Here is a 25000-nt window from a genome sequence, read left to right as displayed (position 1 = left end):
CAGTAAAGGGAACCCTCCGTATTCATTTGGTGTAGTCTGTAGTGTGTACATCGTATTGTTTGGACTCAAAGTGAGACGATGTGCAACAGTTGTTGTTAGTTGCCACAGCTGCCAACGGGCCACGGCAAAGAGCAGCAACTGCATGAATAATGGAACACAAAACAAGAGTTTAAAGCCAACCTCCTGTGCTGGCAAGAACACTGACGGATAGTGTATCATCTTGTAACTTTTAGGAGGATCATGTTGAGCTATATTAAATCGAAACCCCAGTGATGACCTTTGGAAAAGTGGCTCCGCAGTCACAAGACAGATTTTTCAGACACGCGAACCAACTAGCCAGAGTAGAGACTAATAGGCTTGTGAAATGCTAATAGAAATTGTACTCCTTTGTACCCGTGCACAAGACATAACGATAACGATATAGACCACCTTGATTAACCTAAACTTGACCTTGATTTACATTTTCCTTTACCAGTGGTGTAAAGTAACTAAATACATTTACTCAAGTACAGTACTTAAGTGCAATTTTGAGGTACTTTTACTTTACTGGAGTATTTCCAATTGTCTATACTTTTACTTCTACTCCACTACATCTCAGAGGCAAATATTGTTCTTTTACTCCACTACAATTATTTGAAAACTTTAGTTACTTGTTACTTTGCAGATATAAAAAATTACATTATAAAACATACATTAACCACTTTAGCCCTATTTTATACATAGGCTATTTGAAAATAGCCGATCTACAAGCCCACAACGCGTCGCATCGCGACCCGTTGAGCTTGTAGATCTGCTATTTTCAAACATTTTAGTACTTTTACTTTTGATACTTAAGTACATTTTGATACGAATAGTTTTGTACTTTTACTCAAGTAAATTTTGAATTCCGGACTTTTACTTGTAACGGAGTACTTCTACATTGCAGTATTGATACTTTTACTTAAGTACTTTTTCCACCACTGTCCTTTACACAACGTCATTGAACCCTATAGAGTCTCTATTCTGGGGAAAATATTCGCTGAAATAGATTTTGTGTCAAGGGGAAAAAAAGGAGAGGACCAAGTACAAACCCGGGGGACCCAAGTCAACTCATATGGGGTCTAAATGCGGCGGTGGGGCGCTGATAAAAGAAGAAGGGACGACTGAAAGCGTGTTACTGAGCACAGTACCTTTCTCCTCCAGCGTGATGATCATGGTGCCCGGCCCGAAGGCGTTCCACGCGGTGCAGTTGTACGGCGAGTGGAAGTCGGACTCCATGACGTTGTTGATGGTGAGCGTGGAGAGGACGGCGCCGCCCTGCGACGGAGGCTTGCTCTGCTCCACCGTGTAGCGCTCCAGCAGAGTCCCCTTCTCCTTCTCCCACACGTTCTCCTTCCAGGCCCAAACCTGCGAGGAGGAGGGAGGGGGAGGAGGACAGTGGTGTAAAGTACTGTACAGTTTTGAGGTATTTTTTACTTTACTGGAGTATTTCCAGTTTTCAGCACTTTTATTTTATACTCCACTACATCTCAGAGGCGAATATTGTACTTTTACTCCCCTACAATTATTTGACAGCTTTAGTTACTAGTTACTTTTTGACTTCGATTATTATCGCAAAACACACTAACCACTTCAGTCCTATATACACTTCGGCCATTTGAAAATAGCAGATCTACAAGCTCACAATGCGTCGCCATGCGACGCATTGTGAGCTTGTAGATCGGCTATTTTCAAAAGATTTTTTTTTTCATTTTGAACTTGTGAAATGGGACATTATGCACAATGAGTACTTTTACTTCTGTACTTGAAGTATATTTTAATACCAATACTTTTGTACTTTTACTCACGTAAATTTAGAATTCTGGACTTTCACTTGTAACAGAGTGTTTCTACATTGAAGTATTGATACTTTTACTTAAGTAAAAAATGTGAGTACTTTTTCCACCACTGGAGGAAGGGGGGGAGGGGAGACAAATCCGTTTGGAAATGACTCCCTCTTTTATCGTCCCATAAATGTCGGATCAAAAAGACAAATTTGCTTTCAAAGCAGTTTGTCACAATGGATGAATAATCAGCGATCTCCCTTTGAATCGGAGGGGAATACAACGTGAATATTCATCGGCGTCATTTGAATAAGGAGCGATAAAGGGGGGAGGGGTGGGGGGTGCGTACGGGTGCGTTCAAGCCGGCGTACATTTCACTGTAACTGGCAGAGCGGTGAGATGGAGAGACGGGGTGAGAGGATGAAAGCCAGACTGACAGCTAAAGACAAATATGAGTCAACGCAGATATGAAAGACGCTCAACTCAGCATGTTTTTTTTAAGGGCACACAAACTGTGGCCCCACATGGTCCCACTCCCTGTAATCAACTTTTGTTTTGACACTTTTGTTTTTACAGTGCTCCCTGTGCATAGCTGGAAGTGCAACGTGGCCCTCGCACCACCACCACCACCACCACCACCCCCCCATGGGAGCATGTGTACAGCAGTGTGTCAGGATCTGTCTCTGTATCTTATTATGTCGTATCGTTCCTATTGTTTCTTGTTCTCCTTCTACTTTTATTATGTAGTGATGTCCTAGTGTTTCCTGTTTAGCCTAGTTAGTGTTTCCTGTCTTGTCTCACCTCCCTTTGATTAGTTATGTTCTCCACCTGTGTCCTGTTGTGCCCGAGCCAATCCCTGTGTTGATTTGTCTTGTGTTCACCTGTGTCCAGTTAGTCAGGGATACTTCGCCTCAGAGCCTGGACAGCAGGGGCGCGGCCACTGCGTTCTGATTCAAATCAACAGCCAATCAAGAAAAGGGGGCGGGATCCACATGCAGTGGGTGTTGCATGTAAATAGGAGCGACGGGAAGCAATTTCTCCTTGAGAAATGTATTTCTCCTTGAGAAATTGAGGCCGCCATTGTTGTGTACTGCTGTTTGCCTCTCGTCGGACTGTTTAGACGAGTTGCACAGCTCTCAGACCGGTAAGAGGCGTGTCCGCTCAGATTCTGAGCGTAAGTTACATCCCGCCCACAAATACCAGGGCTCTGGCCCAGAAGTTTCCTCGCCCCTCCCGTTTGTATGCGAGAGCTGGCGAAAACTTCTGGGAACTCAGATTAGTGTCCAGTTAACCCTGTGTGTATATATAGACCCTCAGTTCCTCATGTTCTTTAATCTTTGCTGCTAGAATGTAAATGTTGTCTAGGCGTTCTGTCCAGTTTCTGTCACCTTTATGTTTAATTAATCCATGTGCATATGACCTGCTCTGCTCCTGCCTGTCTGTTCTACTTTGGGCCCTACACTGCTGCCTCGCACCGTGACAGCAGTGGTTCTTAAACTTTTTCATATGAAGAACCCCCAAATTGAATGATATGCATGTGGCCGCAGCCCCCCATCTGAAAATATGTTGTGCCAAAGACCCCCAGAATAGAATATTTGTGTTAAAAAAATCGCAAAATTATTTTCAGAGAAATTCAAAAATAGCAGATGTACAAGCTTGCAGCACGGCTCTAAGTGACACGCTGTGAGCTTGTAGATCTGCTATTTTTGAATAGCCAACGTAGAAATGGATAAAGTGGTTGAAATGATTGTTATGCTATACTGACTACTTTTGCTGGGGAACGCCACCCCCCCAAGGACCCCTGGGGGTCCCCGGACCCCACTTTGAGAACCAACGATGTACAGTATGCCTGTACTCATCCAAGTCAATCAGAACGAGTACAAGGATGGGCTCAGATCACAACGATAGCCGTTATCTTTTTATTTACTTATTTGTTTATTTCAATTTCCAATTTTCCTCCAATTATCCATACCAGACAAATGTATTCAAAATGGGGAGGGGAAATCTGCTAATTGGTGAAGTGATTGGGTGGTTTTCCTGGGTTTCTGGGCTCCTGAATATTTAATAGATATGCAGTATTTTACAATAGAGTTTCCCAGGATGGTCTTCAAGAGGGGGGTCTCAGCGCCAGTCAAAAGTTGCAGTGGGCTTTGGAGCAGAAATAAAACAGCACCGCAGGTTCCTGTATGGGTTATGTGGGTCTCCAGCAAGACCTTTTCCTCAGTGGGAATGAGAAAGGAACACTTGATTTTATGAAGGCAATGCTAGCTAACTGCTGTAGATACAAATAATGTATGTGACTTTGTCACAGTCTCAGACTTTTGTCTCATTGACTGTAGCGTCTAGGTCTTGTATTTCTGTGTTCCCTGGTCTAGCTTTCTTGGTTCTATGTTTCTGTTTGCCACAGCTGTATCTCATTTGTAATCACCCCTCATGTGTATATCAGTCTTGTTTCCCAGTTAGTCCTTGTTGAATCATTCTTGTGTCACATGCTTTTAGTTTGTCTAAAATGTTTTGATCCCACATACCTGCGTCGCTGTCTGCATTACATCGGCACGTGACAGACACGTTATGAGCTTGCACATTTTCAAAAAGAGATATTTGGTAGACGGAATAAAGGAGGGGGCTTAGTACGGACCCCTGGGGGATCCCAGTCAACGAAGTATATAGGGCAGGGGTCTTCAACGTTTTCAGGCCAAGGACCCCCTAGCTGAGAGAGAGATGAAGCAGGGACCCCTCTATGTTGTATAAAATTGTGTTTCAACTTTTTTTGTTTACTTGGTCTGCTCTTTTTTCCCTCTACACCTATACTTCTTTGCCAAAAATAGCCGATCTACAAGCTCACTGCGAGGCGTTGTGAGCCGCACAGAGATTTGGCGGACCCCCTGTAGTAACTCTGAGGACCCCCTAGGGGTCCCGGGCCCCATGTTGAAGACCCCTGATATAGGGTCTAATTGGTTGATAGTGTGTAGTCTGACCACAGCTTTGGCCGGTCTCCCATTTGAAAAGGGTCCAATTCTAATATCAAGAGAGCTTCCACTCTCAATGCTACAAACAAACAGACATATTGGGCACACCACACACAGACACTGATAGCTTGTAGACAAAACCACACTCGCATATGCCCACACACTCAAAGCCAGCTTGCAGACAGCAGCCAGATGGAGAGAGCTGCTGAAAGCATGGGAGATGAAAGGTATTCTAAGCAAAGCAAATTATGGATGCCCACACCTTGTAAATTAGTTTGTTCCGAGCGCTGTCGGAATTAAAACTTTGCAAGTCCTACACTGTAAAATCACGAGCGTTCGTTTGACTGTGAGAGCATACATATGGAAGGAATACGGGTCCCTCGTTCGGTTCCATTTCGCACACTCTCACAGTGCAACTCAGGATTTTACTGCAAATTTATTGTGATGTGGTTGTTGTAAAATGTATGAGCGATTCTGGCAAAATCAAAACACGCACATGCACACGCACACGCACACGCACACGCACACACAAACACACACACACACACACACACACACACACACACACACACACACACACACACACACACACACACACACACACACACACACACACACACACACACACACCACACACACACATGGCCGCACGTGCGATGGCCTGAGCATACAGAGCAATAAAACGGCAAGCAGGTTTCTCAACTCGGAATGTGCTGAGGTAGAGATTTGATATGAAGTTATTAAATATGAAGCATGAAGCTATCAAATATACATACACCCATATGTTTTTGCTAATGTACCTTTTAACCTGGTTTAACTAAAGATAAATGCCCCAATCTGAGGTGGAAACAAAAAAGATCAACCATTTTTTCCCCCATCTACCTCCCAAAGCCTATTTGTTTTCTCTTTCTTTCCTTTCCTTCTTTCTTTGTTACTTTTTTTTTTCTATTTCTTTCTCTATCAAATGGTCTCTCGCTCACAATATCTTCTCATAAAATGTATTTTTCAAAACCCCTCCCCCAACATGCACGCACCCACACACACACACACACACACACACACACACACACACACGCACAAGCACACGCACACGCACAGCACACAGAGCATCATATTCCATATTTCATAAGCATTGTGTGTCCGCATTAAGCAGAGACTATAATGTCATCTCACATTATGCGCTCAGAGCACTCTGCCAGAGCGACAGACAGTGAGCCGCGGCTTTTTAAAAGCTCTTCTTCCTGTCATGTCCACACTCCACAATTGGATAATTGACACTGAAAGGTACAGATTTTTACTCTTCTCTCTCTCTCCCACCCCCCCTCTCTCTCTCTCCCCCCCCCCTTCATTTGTCCTCCCTGCCTCGCTCACTCTCCCCTTCCATCCCCAAAAGCCATATAGCTGTGATTTCCATTTTCTGACATGTGTCTGGGTTGTGAGTTGTGAGCAATCCCGGCCATGTTTTGTAGGTCCATCATCATCATACCATTACTTTATTCACTCATGCACTGGGAAGCACCAAATGATGTGAGGAAAGCTTACACACGCACACAGCTTGCAGAAAGTGTACAAAAAATGGACCGGCAAGGATCCATATATATATAGTGTAATATACTTTTACTCAGTGTAGATATTTATAGAGCTATGAGCAGACTGGAGCAGGTTAACTGAAACAGCTGGGGGGGTTAAGTGCCTTGCCAAACGGCACCTTGAAAGTAGCTGAACCCGGGATTCCAACGGTGGACCTTTTGGTCGTAAACCGAGGATGCCGTCTGTCGCGCATTTTACGGCACAGTGCACGCATCCTGCATGAACGGAACAATGTCTCGCATTTCAAAGCTGAAACAGCTTTAATGCCTTGCTACAATAATAATAATAATGTTACATTATAATGTAATAATGCATTTTATTCATAATGCACTTTACAGTTGGGTTAAAATCTCAAAGTGCTGCTGTACAATAAGCATTTGCATAAAAACCATCACACCACTGTTAAAGATCTAAGAAGCAGAAACAAAACATTAAAAACATGAGGGCATAACGCCTAGAGGTAAAACCAGTGTAGCTAAAAGAATGCTTTGTTAAAAAGAATCATCTCTTTAAATAATCAACAGACTGCGGTGCTCTCAGGTGGTTGGGTTGGGGGGGGGGGGGTAGAAGGCCCGGTCGCCCACGGGTGCGTACAGTAGCTTGGTCATGGTGGTGGTTATGAGGAGGTTAGTGTTTGTAGAGCGGAGGTTGCGAGCAATCACCCTGTTCAATATATTTTTTTCAAAGTAGCCTCAAACACTGTAGTCCTATCCTGAACCTAGGCTATTCTTACTGCTAATAGTCTGTTTGCATAATTCATTCTTCCTGCGTAAAGGGCTTTTCAGACGGGGGGGGGGGGGGGGGGTGGAGGTGGAGGGGGCGACACCATGCCTGCGCACTGCCTTTCTCATGTGAACACATACAGTAGACACACAATCGCTCCGCGAGCATGGGGGTGCGCTGGTCGCTTCACGCGACACCACAGCGTTCCCACAGTTTTTCTTTTACCCGGTACGGATGTGCCCCTCGATTCATGAGCCAAGTACTACTTTGCATAACAGGTTTACAAGTGAGTGTGCAAATGCACCTCACTCCTCGGTCCTCGCATACACCACGGTATAAGCAACACAGCATTTGGGCTTCAGTAGGGCTGCTGCCAGTATCCTATCTGCACGCAGCAATACCTCACCGGTCGAAGAGAAAGACACTCGTTCAAAGAAAACTTTTTGTTTCATTCCCTATAATTCAAGGCATTCCTTGAGAAGATTTTAAAAGACTAAAACTAATAATTTCCTATACAAACACGTTTCCTACTATGTATAAAATGTACAAAATGTCTTCTAAATCCGAACAGTTTTTTGAAAAAAACGTATGTTGCTATGTCAGTGGTTCTCAAACTTTTTCATGTCAAGGACCCCAAAATGTATATGTATTTGGCCACAGACCCCCATCTCAAAATATTTTGTTCCAGGGACCCCCAAAAGCAAAGATTTGAGTTACAAATGTTTGCTTTAAAAAGATATATATTCAAAGATTTGCAAAAATGTTCTTGATTTTTCAAAAAATAGCAGATCTACAAGTAGTAGATCTGCTATTTTTTGAATAGCCAAAGCGTAAAATAATGCTTTTTAGCTCAAATCTAAAAATGACACAGATGCGTTACAGGTCTTAATGGGTTAAGGTAAAATAAAATGCGCGTGTGTGACGTCATTAAAATAGCATTCCGCCAGTGAAAAAAATATCATCATTTACACCCTTGTCCGTGAGTAAACGCCTGCCGTTCTCTACGCCTGCCTCAGCTGTGTCAAATCATTGTGCTGCTTGGAAAAAAAGCAGACCACAATTCAGCTCTCGTCGCTCTCCTCTCGCATGAAACGAGCGGCAATTTCAAGGGGTTCGCGCCCGCTTGCCGCTACGCCTGTCAAGATTGTCCGCGCCTCCCAACTAGTCGCCCGCCTCTCATTGAAAATAAATGACTAGGCGCGTCAATCGCTTCCCGTCTGAAGAGCCCTTAACCCATTGAGACCTGAAGCCGATTCTACATGTCTCCTAAATCTCAACAGTTTTCTGAAAAACGTTTGTTTCTATATCAGTGGTGCTCAATCTTTTTCATGTCAAGGACCCCCAGAATGATATGTATTTGGCCGCGGACCCCCATCAAAATATTTTGTTCCAGGGACCCCCCAGAAGCAACGATTTGAGTTAAAAATGTTCGCTTTAAAAATATATATTCAAAGATTTGCACACATTTTCATGATTTTTCAAAAATAGCAGATCTACAAGCTCGTAGCGCGGCACTCGGTGCCGCGCTATGAGCTTGTAGATCTGCTATTTTTGAATAGCCTAAAGTGTAAAATAATGCTTTTTAGCTCAAATCTAAAAATGACACAGTTCCAGGTATTAATGGGTTAAGATGTTTTTTTAAGCCTGTTAAAATGACATATTAGATAAACATTCCATATTGTAAATTTACAGCAGATCAATCACACAACGTTATACATTTACCACTGAATATGATATCAAATTAACCCATTAAGACCTGGGACGCATCTGTGTAATTTTTTTATTTGAGCTAAAAAAGCATTATTTTACACTTTGGCTATTCAAAAATAGCAGATATACAAGCTCATAGCGCGGCACCGAGTGCCGCGCGACGAGCTTGTAGATCTGCTATTTTTTTTTAAAATCTTGAAAATTGGTGCAAATCTTTGAATATATATATATTATTTTAAAGCGAACATTTTTTAACTCCAATCTTTGCTTCTGGGGGTCCCTGGAACAAAATATTTTGAGATGGGGGTCCGCGGCCAAATGCATATAATTTCGGGGGTCTTTGACAATTATGAAAAAGTTTGAGAACCACTGATATAGAAACATACGCTTTTTAGAAAACTGTTAGGATTTAGAAGACATTTGTAGAATCGTCCTCAGGTCTTAATGGGTTAAATTATTACCATTATTATTAGCTGTCCTGCGACTGAACTGGTGTGACCTGGTCACCATATCTATCAAAAGCATGTTTTGTGAGCCCTTGCAGGCTGTCATCGCCACTTACAGGAGCACAGAGCAGCCTTTGAAGTGTCACTACAGAGGACATATATACAGTACAGTACTCACTATCTTATCAGGAGGAGGGGTGCTGGCAATGTAACACTTAATCTCTCCCTTCTCCCCTCTCACTGCATACTGGACCGAATCACTGGAGATGATGGGAGGGCCTGGGGAGAGAGATATAGAGACAGAGAGAGAGAGAGAGAGGGGGGAGAGAGAGAGAGAGAGAGAGAGAGAGAGAGAGAGAGAGAGAGAGAGAGAGAGAGAGAGAGAGAAAGAGGGAGGGAGGGAGGGAGGGAGAGGGACAGACAGATATAAGGACAAAGGGAAAGAGAGACAGACAGACAGACAGACAGACAGACAGACAGACAGACAGACAGACAGACAGACAGACAGACAGACAGACAGACAGACAGACAGACAGACAGACAGACAGACAGACAGACAGACAGACAGACAGACAGACAGACAGACAGACAGACAGACAGACAGACAGACAGACAGACAGACAGAGAGAGACAGAGAGAGAGATGGTACAGTATGTTAATACAATATAACTAGCACATCTGCAGTCAGTGGCTGGAGGTGGTCAGGTGGACTCCCTATTGAGACATTTAGACCAGGTAGGACACCTGCCGCTTGACAAGGAGTACTGCCTGAAGCTCATAAGCCCAATAACCCCCTACCCCCCCCCACCACCACCACGACAATCAGGGATTGCCTCCTGACTGAGGGGTAAATGTTTGGTCTCCCACACGGCAGACCCGCAGGTCAAAATCCCACGTAGGACATAAAACTTAGGGATGGAAGCTTTAAACTCTTGAGAGTGCAACATTTGTATAACCACATGAACACTATAGCGTCTCTTATTCTGGGGGCGAACATTTGGTGGAAATAGCCGGTGTACAAGCTCACAACGCAGTGCAAGGTTTAAGGATCACAGCAGGTAGGTGGTCCCAGTTGCAGAATCAATAGGCCCATGGTCTGGATGGATGCCCGGATGGGATTACACAAGGACGGATGCCCAGAAATAGTTATTAAGATCTCTCTGGGAGCTAGTCAATTTTAATCCTTTGAATCACAAGACAAAAACTCACAAGAGAATACAGTAGTTTGAAAGTTGGAGAGAAAACCAACAGTGATAGAAAACCAACGATCAGACGGAGGACAAGACCGAGAGCGCATGGTTAAATATGCAAGGGATAATGTATGGGGAGGTAGTGATAATGCACCTCGGCTCCGCCTCGGTGCATTATCACCCTGTCGAGCTTTAAATTTCAATAATGACTACCTCCCCATACATTATCCTGCTTATTACACGGCTACTTAATACATAAATAAATTAATTGACTCAAAAGTAACAACAAAACAGAGTATTTCCTTGCTTACGGCAATGAAAGTATTCCATAAGTACTGGGCTGGGCGAACAAGTTCGCCTCGGAAAACAAATGACAGTATTCCATAAGGTAACGGGAAGACTCGCCCCCAAAACACACTCGCCCCCATTCTATATACCGCTGGATTTGCCTGTAATACCGCCGTATTTGCCCCAGGGCGACTGTGTTTTGGGGCGAGCGTTTTGGTATTCCCCCGTTGTTGCGCCACGATAAACAAGGAAGTGTAGACAGTGGATCAAATAGAATGACTTTTCGGTCATTGCATCGTCTATTTCTCACTTCAAATGTTTTCAAAAACATTCTTGAGAGCAACGTTTAGTTGTAAATTACATTGTGTGTTTGTTTACATGGCTGTCATGTTGGATAAAGCATAAAACCAAGCAGCGCAGGTTGATATGAGCAGGTGTTCTGAGTCTCTGATTACACAGCGGTCCGTTATTGAGCTCATCGGTCATTATCCAGAAATAATGACCGATGATTGACCAATCAGAATCGAGCATTCAACCAAGCCGTATAATAAGCCAGGATATTAAGTCATACTGTAGTTGTGTCACTCCTTAACAGCAAGGTTCTTGTGAGCTTGTAGATCGGCTAGTTTCGGCAAAGAGATTTTGACGTAGAGGAAAAATACTAACAGACTTGATATAGAGTACCTGGGGGGGACCCCGGCCAATTAATTATATAGGTTTGTTACTTTAATTCTCAGAGTAAAAGTGGTGGGGGACAGTGGTGGGGGACAGGGGAGAAATGGAGGGGGAAAAAAACTAACTGAGAGCACGAAAAGGGTTGCGTGTACATTTTTCTTTTTCCAAGAAAGTGTTATTATTGCTTAATCCTTCACAGTTAAAGTCCCGGGCCATCAATACTCAATCAGCCCGCCATCATTTTGTCCCCGGACGCTACAAAACAGATGACGGAATAAGAAAACGGCAGTGGGACGGTATATATCCCCCAGCCTCATTATGTGGAAGTGCTTAAAGCACTGACTGTGTCTGCTCTTTATGCCATCCATTATCATTAATAGTGCTTGATGAAATGATATAATGCTTCTAAATAATAATTCTCAACATATTGCCAATTTGAATAAGTAATGAATAGCTTCTCATTAATGGTGGAGGTGGTGCTGAAGGTCGGACCTGTGTTTGACAATAGTGAAGCTGCACTGAGCAAACAAGTCGGGCGGTATACCTGCTGTGTGTGGAGATACTTTGCATCTTTTGAGCGTTTTTCCATGAATGAAAGGACCCCTTAGATGAGAGAGAGATGGAGCAGGGACCCCCCCCCCCCCCCACTATTGTTTACAATTGTGTTGCAGATTAAAATTGTTCATAGATTTCATAGATAGCTTCATTGACTATGCATGAGTGTTGTGTAAATTCATGTTTTTTGTTCATTTCAGACTTTTTTCTTAGTACTTGATTTGCTCCTACCCTCCCCCCCACACCGAACCTCTTTGGCAAAAATAGCTGATCTACAAGCTCACAACGCCTCGCAGCGTGAGGCGTTGTGAGCTTGTAGATCTGCCAATTTCGGCTAATGTTCATATGGTTACATCCTATCACACAAAGATTTGGCGGATCCCCTATAGTAGCTCTGAGGACCCCCGGCCTAGGGGTCCCGAACCCCCTGTTGAAGACCCCTGCCCTACCTTATATTCAGGGGTGCACATAACTTTTTAGGTCTAGTACTCAGTACTCGTTTGGTGAACCCCCTAAGGTTGGTGCCCTGTGCTGCGCTGCTTTTATCCGCCAGATTGGGACGTTCACAGCTCATCGGTGACGAGTGCCTCTAACACAGCCGCTGCTGGCTGCGTGCAGCGCGCTGCGAGTCGCAGCGTGTCTGTGTGTCAGGATGCGAGGCAACACTCACACAATCACGTGCAGCATGCGTCCCCTCCCCCTGCGCCTAATGGCTGTACATGGGGCCGACGCGCGCTTTAGCGTGATTGTGTGAGTGTGGCTTCAGGGAGTAAATTCCTAGCCTCGATCTCCAGGCTTTTATTTTTTATTTTTGCTAAAAAATAAAAGCTTGGAAATTCCTGTCCCAGCTGTTGGTACGCAAAAGCGCCTCGCGTCGTCTGATGCGCCGCGCATTATTTATTTTGGGTGCGCATGCGCACCTGCGCACCAGTTACGTGCACCCCTGATTATATTATACTCTTTTGACAGTGGCCTGCCAAAGTAGCAAAAACGGGCGATCTACAAGCTCACAATGTGACGTGTTGTGAACTTGTTAGATCAGCTATTTTTGCAATTTTTCAAAACAAAATCTGTTTTTGAAAAGTGGTTAAATCTGTGTGTGGGTTTTATACATATTTAACCAATGAAAGGTATTAACAAGAAATTGTGTAACTAAATAATGAGTACATTGGCTCCATTGGAACACCAGGTTCTATTTTCCATTTCCTGAAAAGTAAGCGTTTTGTCCATAACAAGTTTTCTGCCAGACAGCAACGATATCACACTGCACCGGCGACATTTATTACACGTTCAAATCTATAAACCTTGGTATTTTAAAGGGTCTACACCATGAAAATCACTTTTTTCTTGTTTTTTTGTATTTTTTGGGGTCCCCAGTGTCTCTTGTACCCCAAAAAATGTTTTTATTTTTAATTCAGTCATTCCTTCTCATTTCATGGATTTCCAGAAATGTTTATGAGGTCACAAACATTATTGATGGCAAACCCAATGTTAAATGAAAAGTGCCCGAAACTTTTTCTACCCCCCCTAAGTGGGGGTCTACGAACAAATACTTCGGGCTCTGATTTTGGCTCCGCCCCCCGGAAGTGGGTGAAACAGGCACCTCAAACACTTGGTGGAATTGTTCAAAAATGTTCAAAGTGTTTTTTTTCGATTTTGTATTTTTCTTAGATGCTTCTTTTTATGCAGAATTTTTCCATTTTTTTTAATTTTTTTTATATTTTTTTTAAATATTTTTTTTTATTAACAGACACAATTGACTTGGGATGAGTATATCTGAGTGATGATTTAGGCTCAAACTTTTGAAAAAGGTTTGAGGGACATACACCATATGATATTAAATATAAACAAATTTAATTAAATTCATGGTGTAGCTCCTTTAAAGGGTCCATCTCGATTCAGCAGCCACGTGCTGGACAGTAGCACCACTGGGGGAAAAAAACTCACCGGGTGCCTCATATAAAAGCATGAGGAAAAAAGAAAGATGAAACATATGAAGATCTATAGATAGACAGAAAATGATTCAGCTTCAGTGTTTTCTCCAGTAACGTTTGATCTCACGCGTTCAGACAAAGAACACATGGCTTAATAAAGCACAAAGGGAGGGGTTTGTGTTGTGCTTGTATGTTGACGTCCAGTGAAGCACATCGCTTCCCATTGATTTTTATGAAGTTTGGACTAAAGTATATATAAACAAGTATCTGGATGTCTTTCTCTGTTCCCTGGTACAGTATTGGAAACATAAGTATATTGTGCACACCCAAACTACGATGCAGGCTTTTGGGCCATGTACTCGGGTGTGTTTTGAAGAGGAGCGCTAGCGCTGCTGATTTCATCCTGTTGGAGTATTATGGACATGATATCCAAAGAACTCCTAAAAGGATGTCTGCGGACACGGCCGGTGTGTGTGTGTGTGTGTGTGTGTGTGTGTGTGTGTGTGTGTGTGTGTGTGTGTGTGTGTGTGTGTGTGTGTGTGTGTGTGTGTGTGTGTGTTTATACTGTAGCCAAGCTAAGTCCACCCAGCGGCTACAGGCGTAACCATGACAACAGAGGCCATGTCTGTGCACTGTAACACCAAAAGTTGTACAAATCCTATAGCCTGCGGGGACCGTAACCGTGACAACAGAGCCCATATAGCCCGTGGCCGCACATGCGCAGGGAACTCTGAATCTCTGCGGTTTATACAAAAAACGCTAATAAACGGCTTAAATTTGGAGAGAGTGGAAAAACAGGCGTCCTCACTGTCTTCATGTGCTAATGGACAATGCCTGTGTGGAAGTTCAGATCATGATGAGCTATGTATCTTCTTTTCAGTTCAATCAATAAAGAAAAATAATACACACGACCACAATTGAAACAAGCCCTCAGGGCTTTTTGTGTTATCCTTATAGCAATATTGCATAACTGTACCCCTCTCTGCACCTTTCGCAAACTGTTAATAAAGTATTCAATCGATACGTACCGTTGACGGTGAGCGTGACCTCGGTCTCCCCCACGCCGATGCGGGGGACGATGGCCTTGCACACGTACTGTCCCGCGTCCGCCTGGCTCACGGACTTCAGATAGAGCTGGTTGTTGTTGCTGAGCACCTGCTCACACACACACACAGAGGGGATACGACAGGAGAGGAGAGGAGAAGAGAAGGAGAGGATAAACCATGTTAACCCATTAAGACCAGGAACTCATCATCAGTGTCAATTTTAGATTTATTTGGGTTATCAAAATATCGTGAACATTTTTGCAAATCTTTGAATATTATATACTATGTTTTTTAAAGTGGACATGTTTAACTCAAATCTTTGCTTCTGGGGATTCTACAAATGTCTTCTAAATCTAAAAAACGTATGTTGCTATAATATCAGTGGTTCTCAAAACCTTTTTCATGTGAAGGACCACCCAAAATTATATGTATTTGTCGGCGGACCCCCCCATCTCAAAATATTGTGTTCCAGACCACCAGAAGCAAAGATTTGAGTTAAAAATGTATATATATATATATTCAAAGATCAGAAATAGCATATCTACAAGCTCATAGCGCGGCACTCGGTGCCGCGCTATGAGCTTGTAGATCTGCTATTTTTTGAATAGCCAAATAAATCTAAAATGACACGGATGTTTTCCTCGGTCTTGATGGATTAAGTTAAGAGATATATATTTAATTTCCTAAAACATGTTCACTTTTTTCAGCAGGCTCCATTAGTTTTTCTTTTTTTTTCTCCTTCTTCTTCTTCTTCTTCCCGTAACTCGTTGGGCATGAATTAAAGATTTAGGACATGAAGACGACATCTCGCTTGTCTGCTTTAGAAGTGAGGAAATATTTATGGAGTGTGGTGGGACCCACATTCTCTGTCTGTGGCGTTTATTAGGGTTTAGATACCGGTGTTCTCCCACTGTGTTGTCTAAAACAGTATAGTTATGAGTAAGAAAAAGCATACATACACTATAGTCCCTTTTCTGTGCTGAAAATTTCAACAATATTCTACACGGGGATCCCAGGAATTTGGCTGACGAGGGCATTAAACCCTCTACACTAACTGGACCTGAGGTGGCTCTGAACTCGCTAGGGTTCAAGTTAAAAGGATAGTTCACCCCAAAATGACTTATTTTCTATCGATTAGTCACCCCATGGAGACTTGAATTTGTGGATTTTTTTTTGTTTTTGTCGCATTCCCAAAGCCAATAATTTGATGACCGGCAGCGGTTCTGGTAGGAGACACAAAGAGTCTCCATTGTGTCTCCTACTGGTACCGCTGCCTACCAGTCCGCTGGTCATCAAATTATTGGCTTAGGAATGCGACAAAACCTTTTAAAAAAATCCATGCATTCAAGTCTCCATGGGGTGATTGACCAAAAGAAAAAATATATATTTTGGGTAACCTTTTCTAATCCATTTCTACACGTTCTCACTCTCAGATCATACTGTGGTGATGAGCTGGGAAACATCTACTGTCCCATCAGATGTTTGACGCAACAGGCTCCACTGCTTTTCCACGTTCCCAGTAGTCCCGCGGTACGTGACCGACAATGGAATGCAGACATAGGCGTTCTCACTCCCAACATTTGAGACAAGGCAGGCGTGTCACCAGAGGTCGGACTTGAGTTCTGCGCGAGGCCACACCCCCAACGAAGCACAAGCCGAATGAGTGCAACGTCCGCTTGTGCCGACTCAACGGCGCTGGAGTTGCATACCAATAGGCTTTGGTATTGGAAATCAATGTTGTCCTCATCAAGAGCGACACATCAAGAAAGCCTGTCGCGGCTAACACGTGTCACTTGGTGAGATGTTGCCCAACTCTCATCGCGGTACGACCTGGGTGTGACAATGTGTTTTCTCTAACCTCTAAAAACTACCCATCACAGGTTAATTGGGGGGGGGGGGGGGGGTTAAGGTTCATGGTTCTCGGCTGGTTCTCACCATGTTGGAGCCCTTTTTGGTCCAGGTGAGGGTGAGGGGAGGGTTGCCGGACCACTTGCAGTTCAAATTGACATCAGAGTCCACGTCTACAGTCACAGGCCTGGGTTCAACCACCAGGATAGGACCAACTAAGCGAGAGAGAGAGAGCGTTAGAAAATGTGTGTATATATATATATTTTTTTAAATATTTTTTAGGACATTAGCATTCTATTATTCTAATCATCAAATCCATCAAGTCCTTCAAATCCATTTTCCCAAACTGCATTTGTCATTATCATTCGTCAAAGGCTGAGAAATATAGATTCTTCTGTTGTACAGCCAGATGTGTTACTTTAAAACAAGAGATCGACACACTGATGGCAGGGACAGGCTGCATAGTATAATATTACACTAAAGAATTAGAGTATAAACACTGCATGAATCATTCAGATGATTCAAATCAAAGCCTAGCTGGCACCTCTCCAACATGATCCTACAACCCCCAGACAACACAGATGCACATTTAGACTGCTTAATATATGAATACTGCATGATAACAAACTGAGCCAGGCAGTAGCGTGCGTACGTTGATTCACAAAACAACAAACTGACGAGATATTGACATATTGAGGTACTGTACATGGGAAAACAACGTCTTTCAGAGCATGTCTCCTGCTGTGAATATGTGATTCACAGCTATGCCTTATGTGTGTAGAGCATATCACTCACATCCATGTATGGATAGATCTCTTTTAATGTGATTTAGTTTTTGTACCATTAAAGACGAGGTGAAATGAAATATATGTTTTTCTACACTTTTAGAGCATATCCACCGTCACAATGAGGACATATCATCGTTTTTTTTTTTTGTACATAGTGGTATTTTTTCTGTATTATCTGTATTTTCATGTTGATTTTTGAACTGTTTGGTTGCTACTATATATGTCTGAAATTAATTCAAGGACCCCAACGGAAACAAGTCCGCAAGGACCTTTTTGGCCGGACCTTTTAGACAAAAGCATTATAAATGTAACTGTGTTGTTTTACATTCTTTTGCCTAATAAAAATGTCAATCAATCAATCAATTAGATGCCCAAAATATGAAAGAAATCTATTTTTGTGTATTCGTATATCAAAAGTCCCTAAAATTTTAATTTTAATTACTTTAATGACATATGAATATATGGATGAACTCTAACCATTGCCACCCTCAGGCCAAATTTTCAAATTTGAACAGCAGGTGTCCCATGGCCTTTTCTCTAACTCCTCCTTCAGTGATTATACAATATGCCCTCCCCTCAAAATTCTGAAACTAATAATAATTTTACATAATTTATTTTAGTTGTTAAGCTCCACCAGCGATGTCAATCGGTTCAAACCACTTTTGTGTGGTTGGGTGAGCAGCACAGCCGCATGGTGTCGCTGGTGGTCTTTAAAGTCGTGGTGAAATGGCTTTTTAGGCCATTTTATTTAGAAGTTTCAGTCTGAAACGTCTTCTCAACCTGGTCCAATCAGAAGGTCCCATCCCTTCAGGCTATGGAACGTACTCTGGAATATCACTCATTGCAGCTGTGTGCTAGCCTGGCTCCACCCCCTGAATCGTTTGCCTCGCATTCAGGGTCTGGTGACGCTGTCGAAGGCGGGTGTTTCTCGGTTGAAAATCTGTACGACGAATCGGGATCGGGATAATCCAGTATGAACCAATCGCGTTGGTTCATAGTGGAGTCCCACTTTGGCCACGCCCCCATCTCAGAAATCGGCTGCATTGAGAGACATTCAGACTGAATAATGGAGTGAAACTAAATGAAAATTCAGGCTGAGTGTCAGGCTAGCTGTGTGCAGCAGAGTTCTAGTGTTTGCGTAGCCTACTGCTCAGGCTGCCCAAGGGAGAGAGAGACGGCCAGTGTGAAGCATGTTTGTTACTACTTTGCTTATTTCTAACCTAAAATGTTTTCAGATACATTTAGTATGCTGATTAACTCATTGGCCGCCATTATCGCATTAATGCGATCTAATAAATAGCGCGCCTGGCCGCCAGGATCGCATTAATGCGATCTATGGTCTTTATTGATCTTTATGCTCTGATCACGCTATTCTGTTATGAATCAGGCTAAGTTTCAGGTTCCACTTACTTCAACCACCACTGCATCCGGTTTCATGACTTTTGGGTTCCGTTTCCGGTTTTACATTTTCCCCCCAGTCATTTTCGACCATAATAGGGAAACAAACGGTTTTTCACACGCTATGAAAAACGATCGGAGACCTCCCCTCCTATAATCTATGGTCTGGGTGACGAACAGTCATCCCCGTTGTGTATCACAATGTAATTTTCGCCGATCACAGAATCTGAGACATTTCACTTCCGGTTCATGTGTTTGACTGTGTGAGTGGGTGTGGGGGGGGGGCGAGTGTGATCGAGAGGCGATCAAGCTGGTATGTGCTGCTCTCTAGTGGTGGAACGATCAAAACGATTCAACTGTCCAGCTAGACTTTCTATATGTGAATTAAATAACAAAATAACGAAACAAAAAAACACGAAAATCGCTGGCAAGGGCTGCTATGAACGAGGTTTTAACTCTGGCAGTCAATGAGTTAAGTTTTAAATGAGTAACACACCGTCTAGACGTCATCTTGACTGAGATTCAAAACGGAGTAGCGCTGTAATTAAAGTGTGTTTGGAGGAACGAACGTGAGCTACGGGAATCAAACAGGTGAATGAATTCAAGATGAATTTCCGTTTTCGTTTGACAGGAAGCAATTAAGGCATCCATTGTTAGGTATGTCTATGACCACGCATATGCTCTAAAAGAGTGAAAAATGCATTTCTCATTTCACCACGTCTTTAAAAGACAGAAACAGTTGGTTAGCACAGCTGGTTAGTAGTGGTGCACGAGGCTGCCATACTCACAGTGTACGTCCACCAGGATGCTGACGTTAGTGTTGCCCACGGCATTGAACACCTGGCAGGACACAGGCTCTGTGAAGAAGGAGTGGTCCGCCGTGGTGATGAACAAGCTCTCCCTGGCCCCCTCCAGCAGCACCCCGCCTTTAGCCCACCTGCCCAAGACATACAGTACAGCACACAGACGGATTGGAAAGCGGAAACTTTGTCGATGATTTTGGACACCAAAACCTGTCACTTGTTATGTGGAGTATTACACACACACACACACACACACACACACACACACACACACACACACACACACACACACACACACACACACACACACACACTGTAACCAAAGGGTCCAGATGGTTATTTGCTCTCAGAATTAAAAAATCACACCCAGTGTGAAGTGGGCGGTGTGGTCACAGTGGTCATCACAGTGATGGAAGAAGTGATGGAAGAAAAGTAATATTGTGGACCAACCATTGTTCACCCCTAACTTAAAAAAATCACACCCTGTGTGAAGTGGGTGGTGTCTTCCTAGCTAACCACAATACTGAATGGAGTCAACCAATGATGTACAAAAAATAAATAACTATATAACTAAATAACTATAAATACATTTATTGAAACACTCTTTATGATGGACAAAACCATAACTTGAAAAAAACAAATTCATGTTTTTTTTCAAGTTATGGTTGCTTATATAGGGCTATGCACATGTGTCATGTGGCCAATCACAGTCCTGAATAGATTGTGATTGGCCAATCACAGCACAGGATAATTGTACTAATTTCCAAACCTCACTTTCAGGGCCGGTTTCACTGCCCAAAATATTTGTACATTTTTCCAAATCTCACTTATAGGGGCGGTTTCACCGCCCAAAAACCCATAAATGTGTTTTTTTTAAGTGCATAGTCCTATTTATAGGGCTATGCACATGTGTCATGTTTCACTAGCCAATCACAGTCCTGAATAGACTGTGATTGGCCAATCACGGTGCAGGGTTAGGGGGTACAATGGTGGCCCCTTGTCCAAACCTCACATATAGGGGCGGTTTCACCGCCCAAAAACTGATAAATTAACACTGAACAATTTACTGCGTAATCATGCTCCATCCATTGAGTTGCAAGTCATCTCAGTGCACTAAACCAGTGGTTTTCAACCCTTTTCATATCAAGGTACATTATTTATTCGGCATTTGAGCCACGGACCACCATTTCGTGGTGGTTGGATAAGATTTTTACCACAATTCCATGCTGTATTGATGTTGGTACCATAGGAGAGACAACAGGCAAACGTTGATCAAAATAACAATTCTTCTACATTCTCTAATTGTATAGACTTCTTGTAAATTAAGTAAATTAAGTAATGCAATAATTTAACTCTTGAGAGAGTAAAATTAAACGACCCGTAAGGGTCCATTTGGTTTCATTTTACTCTCTCAAGAGTTAAAGATCTATAAGGGTCCATTTGGTTACCAACTCTCCATCATTTAGCTGGGGACCACCTGGAACCCCCCTCAAGGACCACGGGTGGTCCCCGGACCACTGGTTGAGAACCACTGCCCCTAAACCATGACGCAGCGGACGTCTATACAGACCTGAAGCCCATGATGGGGGGGTTGGCAGTGGCCTGGCAGGTAAAGGTGACCCTCTCCCCCTCCAGGACGGAGCGAGGTTCAATGGACAGTGTGACCGTAGGAGGGTCTGTTCAGCACGGGACAGAAAGGACAAAAAAAATACAGCCATCAAATCCGGATGGAAGTACAGGAAATTATGTGACAGACATTACTACGCACACACACACACACACACACGCACGCACGCACAGACACACACACAAATATGCACACACTTGCACTAGGGTTGGGATCCTTTGGGGATTTTTATGATTCCAGTAAAAGGATTCCCTCTTAACGGTCTGATTCCTTAACGGCTCCCTTTGACTATTCCTTCAGGGGGTTCCAAATGGCCCCTTACAGGTCTGTAACTCTAAAGGCAGTTACACACCGGCGAATATGCGAATATACGCAAAATTCTGACTCGTTCCGAATAATTAAAAGACGCTTTTTTCGCTCCGCGAAACTGGTGTGGAAGCTTGCATTGACTTTATAAGGTTTTTAAAAAAAAACGTATTATTCGCATGAAAAAAATCGCCCCGGTGTGTAAGGACCTTAAGAGTGTACAAATGGTTCCATTTGTACACTCTCAGAGTTATGATGGTCCTTGATATTAAAAAGTTTGACAACCACCGGATTTGTAATTGTATAGCAGACGTGAAGTCCACATAACCGGCTCTGACAGTGTGATAAAAAAAATAAGTTTCCCGGAAACGGTTCCAAAAGTGATGGAACCGATTCCGGTTCCTCAATATTGGATCTGTTTCCTAACTCGCACACGCACACGCACGCACACACACACACACACGCACACACACACACGGGGGGGGGGGGGGGGGGGGGGACATACGGTGAACGTTGAGGGTGACGGTGGCTCGTTTTCCCATGGGCACAGCGGCGTTAGTGGCCACGCAGCTGAAATTGCGGCTGGTGTCCGTGTCTTCTGGCGTGATGGGCAGGAAGCTCCTGGTGGTCACCCGCTTCCTGTCTGGAAGTACTTCCTGTTATAGGAGGAGAGAGAGAGAGATAGAAGGATTACATTTTGTAATCTTGATACAGAAAAGTGCACAACACCATTAAACTGTCTCTCTCAACCGTTTCAGGCGATTCAACATTGAACAACTTACAGAACTGCCTTTCCTCGGATCTTGACAGCTCATAACTCCAAACCAAACTGATAAAAAAAACAACTCTTAAAAACATCTTGTGATTTTTATGGCGTGGCTCTGTAAAGAGAGGATTTGGAACACATTTGTAGAATCCCCAGAAGCAAAGATTTGAGTTACAAATGTTCGCTTTAAAAAAAATGTATTCAAAGATTTGCACATGATTTGCTCATGATTTTTCTAAAAATTGCAGATCTACAAGCTCATAGCGCGGCACTCGGCGCCGGCAGTGGGATTGGGCCGAAACCATTCGCAGTCATAGACCGGCCACCTGAAGTCTGAGAGCTACATGATGCAACGTTGTCAATAGACCACTGTCTTGTTTAAGAACAAGTCTATTTTAACAACCTCAAATTCGATTTTTCCTTTAGAGAGAGAGTGATGACAAGTATCCCGTCTGATCAATGCATACAAAAAAGAACTTGTATAACAGTGTTTATTTTGAATTTGTAGGACTGCGGCCAGTAAGTTATAACATTAAACACATAACCCTGGCATCCCTATTTGGGGGCAAATTTTCAAAGAAAATGCAACATTTTGAAAACGTTTGTATTAAAAAATATATATATAGCGTGTTGCACTGTGCGATAATTATGAGCTTTAGGTCAGCAATAAAAAATAAAAAGTATATAGGGCTTTTAAGCACCATGTAATATGTATGAGTGTGTTTGTGCGTGCGTGCGTGTGCACACACACTAGCAACAAGCTGCAAGGGAAAACATCTGTGTTGGGGTGTGTGGGTGTGTATATGCTCATGGGTGATTGAGGGCGCATGTGTAAGCGTGAGTGTGCATACACATACAGTACGTGAGTGTGATACGTCTGTGCTTGCAGGCATACGTCCATGTACTGCACTGTATGCATGTAAGAAGGTGCCTGGGAGGAACAGGACGCATGTTTCTATGAATATATAATACTGTACATACCTCTGTGGATTGGAGTGTGTGTGTGTGTGTGTGTGTGTGTGTGTGTGTGTGTGTGTGTGTGTGTGTGTGTGTGTGTGTGTGTGTGTGTGTGTGTGTGTGTGTGTGTGTGTGTGTGTGTGTGTGTGTGTGTGTGCGTGCGTGCGTGCGTGCGTGTGCGTATGTGCGCGTGAGAGAGAGAGACTGCAGGTGTTGAGAAGGAAAAGTTTCATGTCTGCCTCATATTCTGGGCCCAATGTTACTCATGTATGTGTACTGTATTTATGTGTTACGCAGTATATGTGTACTGTGTATGTGTACTGTATGTACCTGTTAGAGCGGTGGTTCTCAAACTTTTTCATGTCAAGGACCCACACATTGACACTTATTAGCCCGCGGACCCCCATTTGAAAAGATATGCAGGGACCCCCATAATAAGAGAAGATTTTTACGGCCCTAGCAGCGATTCTCAACCATTTTAATTTCAAGGGACCCCCAGTTTGACGTGCATTAGGCTATACGGACCCCCATTTAATGGCATTTCTATATCTGGGACCCCAATTTATATTGTAAAATCAATGTTAATTTAACTCTGAGAGTGTACAAATGGAACCAAATGGACCATTTGGTTAGGCTTTACGGACCCCCATTTAATGGCATTTCTATATCTGGGACCCCAATTTATATTGTAAAATCAATGTTAATTTAACTCTGAGAGTGTACAAATGGAACCAAATGGACCATTTGGTTCCATTTGTACACTCTCAGAGTTACAGACCATTAAGGGTCCATTTGGTTCCTAACTATCCATCATTTAGCTGGGGACCCCCTGTAACTCCTTCAAGGACCCCTGGGGGTCCCCGGACCCCACTTTGAGAACCAACGCGTTAGAGTATGTGTGTACTGCACGGGGCAGATCAGGGCTGGGCAACTTAACGGAAAATTATTATTATTTTTATAAAAAACGACTTAATCTAGCTCATAATCGAATAATCGAGAAGCAGTGTTTTTTTGTAAGAATATTTTTTTAAATGTCTTAAATATCCACGAAACAACGCTCACAATGCGTCGCAATGCATTGCGTTGTGAGCTTGCAGACGTGCTATTTTCATCATACATTTTTTTTTAATGATTCATTAATTGTAATCGAGGCAAAAGTGTGAAATAATCATGATATTGAATTGACATCATTATGGCCCAGCCCTAGGACAGATGAGCTGCTATGTGATATGTGAAATTATTCTAATGAGCCTTTTTTTCCCTGCACTAGCCTAAGGCGCCATGTCCATAGAAAGCATTTTATGAGCGCAGGGGCGCTTTCACCGCTTTGGTTATCGTTGCTGCTGGGCAGAAAGAAAGCTCTTATCTCCATCTTCTAACGTTTTATTTTTCTCGGAAATTAATGCCCTACTTGATCATACAACAGCCGCATCACTACGTTCAAAACAACGATCAACCATTGCTGTGCTCGAATGTCCTGATCTATTGTTATTAGCACAAAAAGCTTAGCTGGAACAAGGTACACACAGGCTTCTCATGGTTGTGGCGACGATTCAACCAAAAGCTGAACTTGAGCGCA

The 25000-nt window shown here is 43.1% G+C and overlaps 1 protein-coding gene across 4 annotated transcripts in view; it reads right to left on the bottom strand.

The window, feature by feature from the left end:
- kirrel1b (kirre like nephrin family adhesion molecule 1b) overlaps positions 1 to 25000 on the bottom strand; it is a 119601-nt gene that overhangs the window by 9598 nt on the left and 85003 nt on the right. For all 4 annotated transcript variants that reach the window (XM_080441108.1, XM_080441110.1, XM_080441109.1 and 1 more), the window contains exons 5-11: positions 22204 to 22354; positions 21336 to 21441; positions 19751 to 19899; positions 16864 to 16991; positions 14911 to 15037; positions 9419 to 9519; positions 1170 to 1386 (exon numbers count right to left, since the gene is read on the bottom strand). In XM_080441108.1, coding sequence (XP_080297234.1) covers positions 1170 to 1386; positions 9419 to 9519; positions 14911 to 15037; positions 16864 to 16991; positions 19751 to 19899; positions 21336 to 21441; positions 22204 to 22354 — 979 coding nt within the window. The remainder of the gene's footprint in view (positions 1 to 1169; positions 1387 to 9418; positions 9520 to 14910; positions 15038 to 16863; positions 16992 to 19750; positions 19900 to 21335; positions 21442 to 22203; positions 22355 to 25000) is intronic.

The sequence above is a fragment of the Gymnoscopelus braueri genome, assembly GCF_963280865.1.
Source record: "Gymnoscopelus braueri genome assembly, chromosome: 10".
Lineage (NCBI taxonomy): Eukaryota > Metazoa > Chordata > Actinopteri > Myctophiformes > Myctophidae > Gymnoscopelus > Gymnoscopelus braueri.
This window is presented reverse-complemented; position numbering and strand designations above follow the sequence as displayed.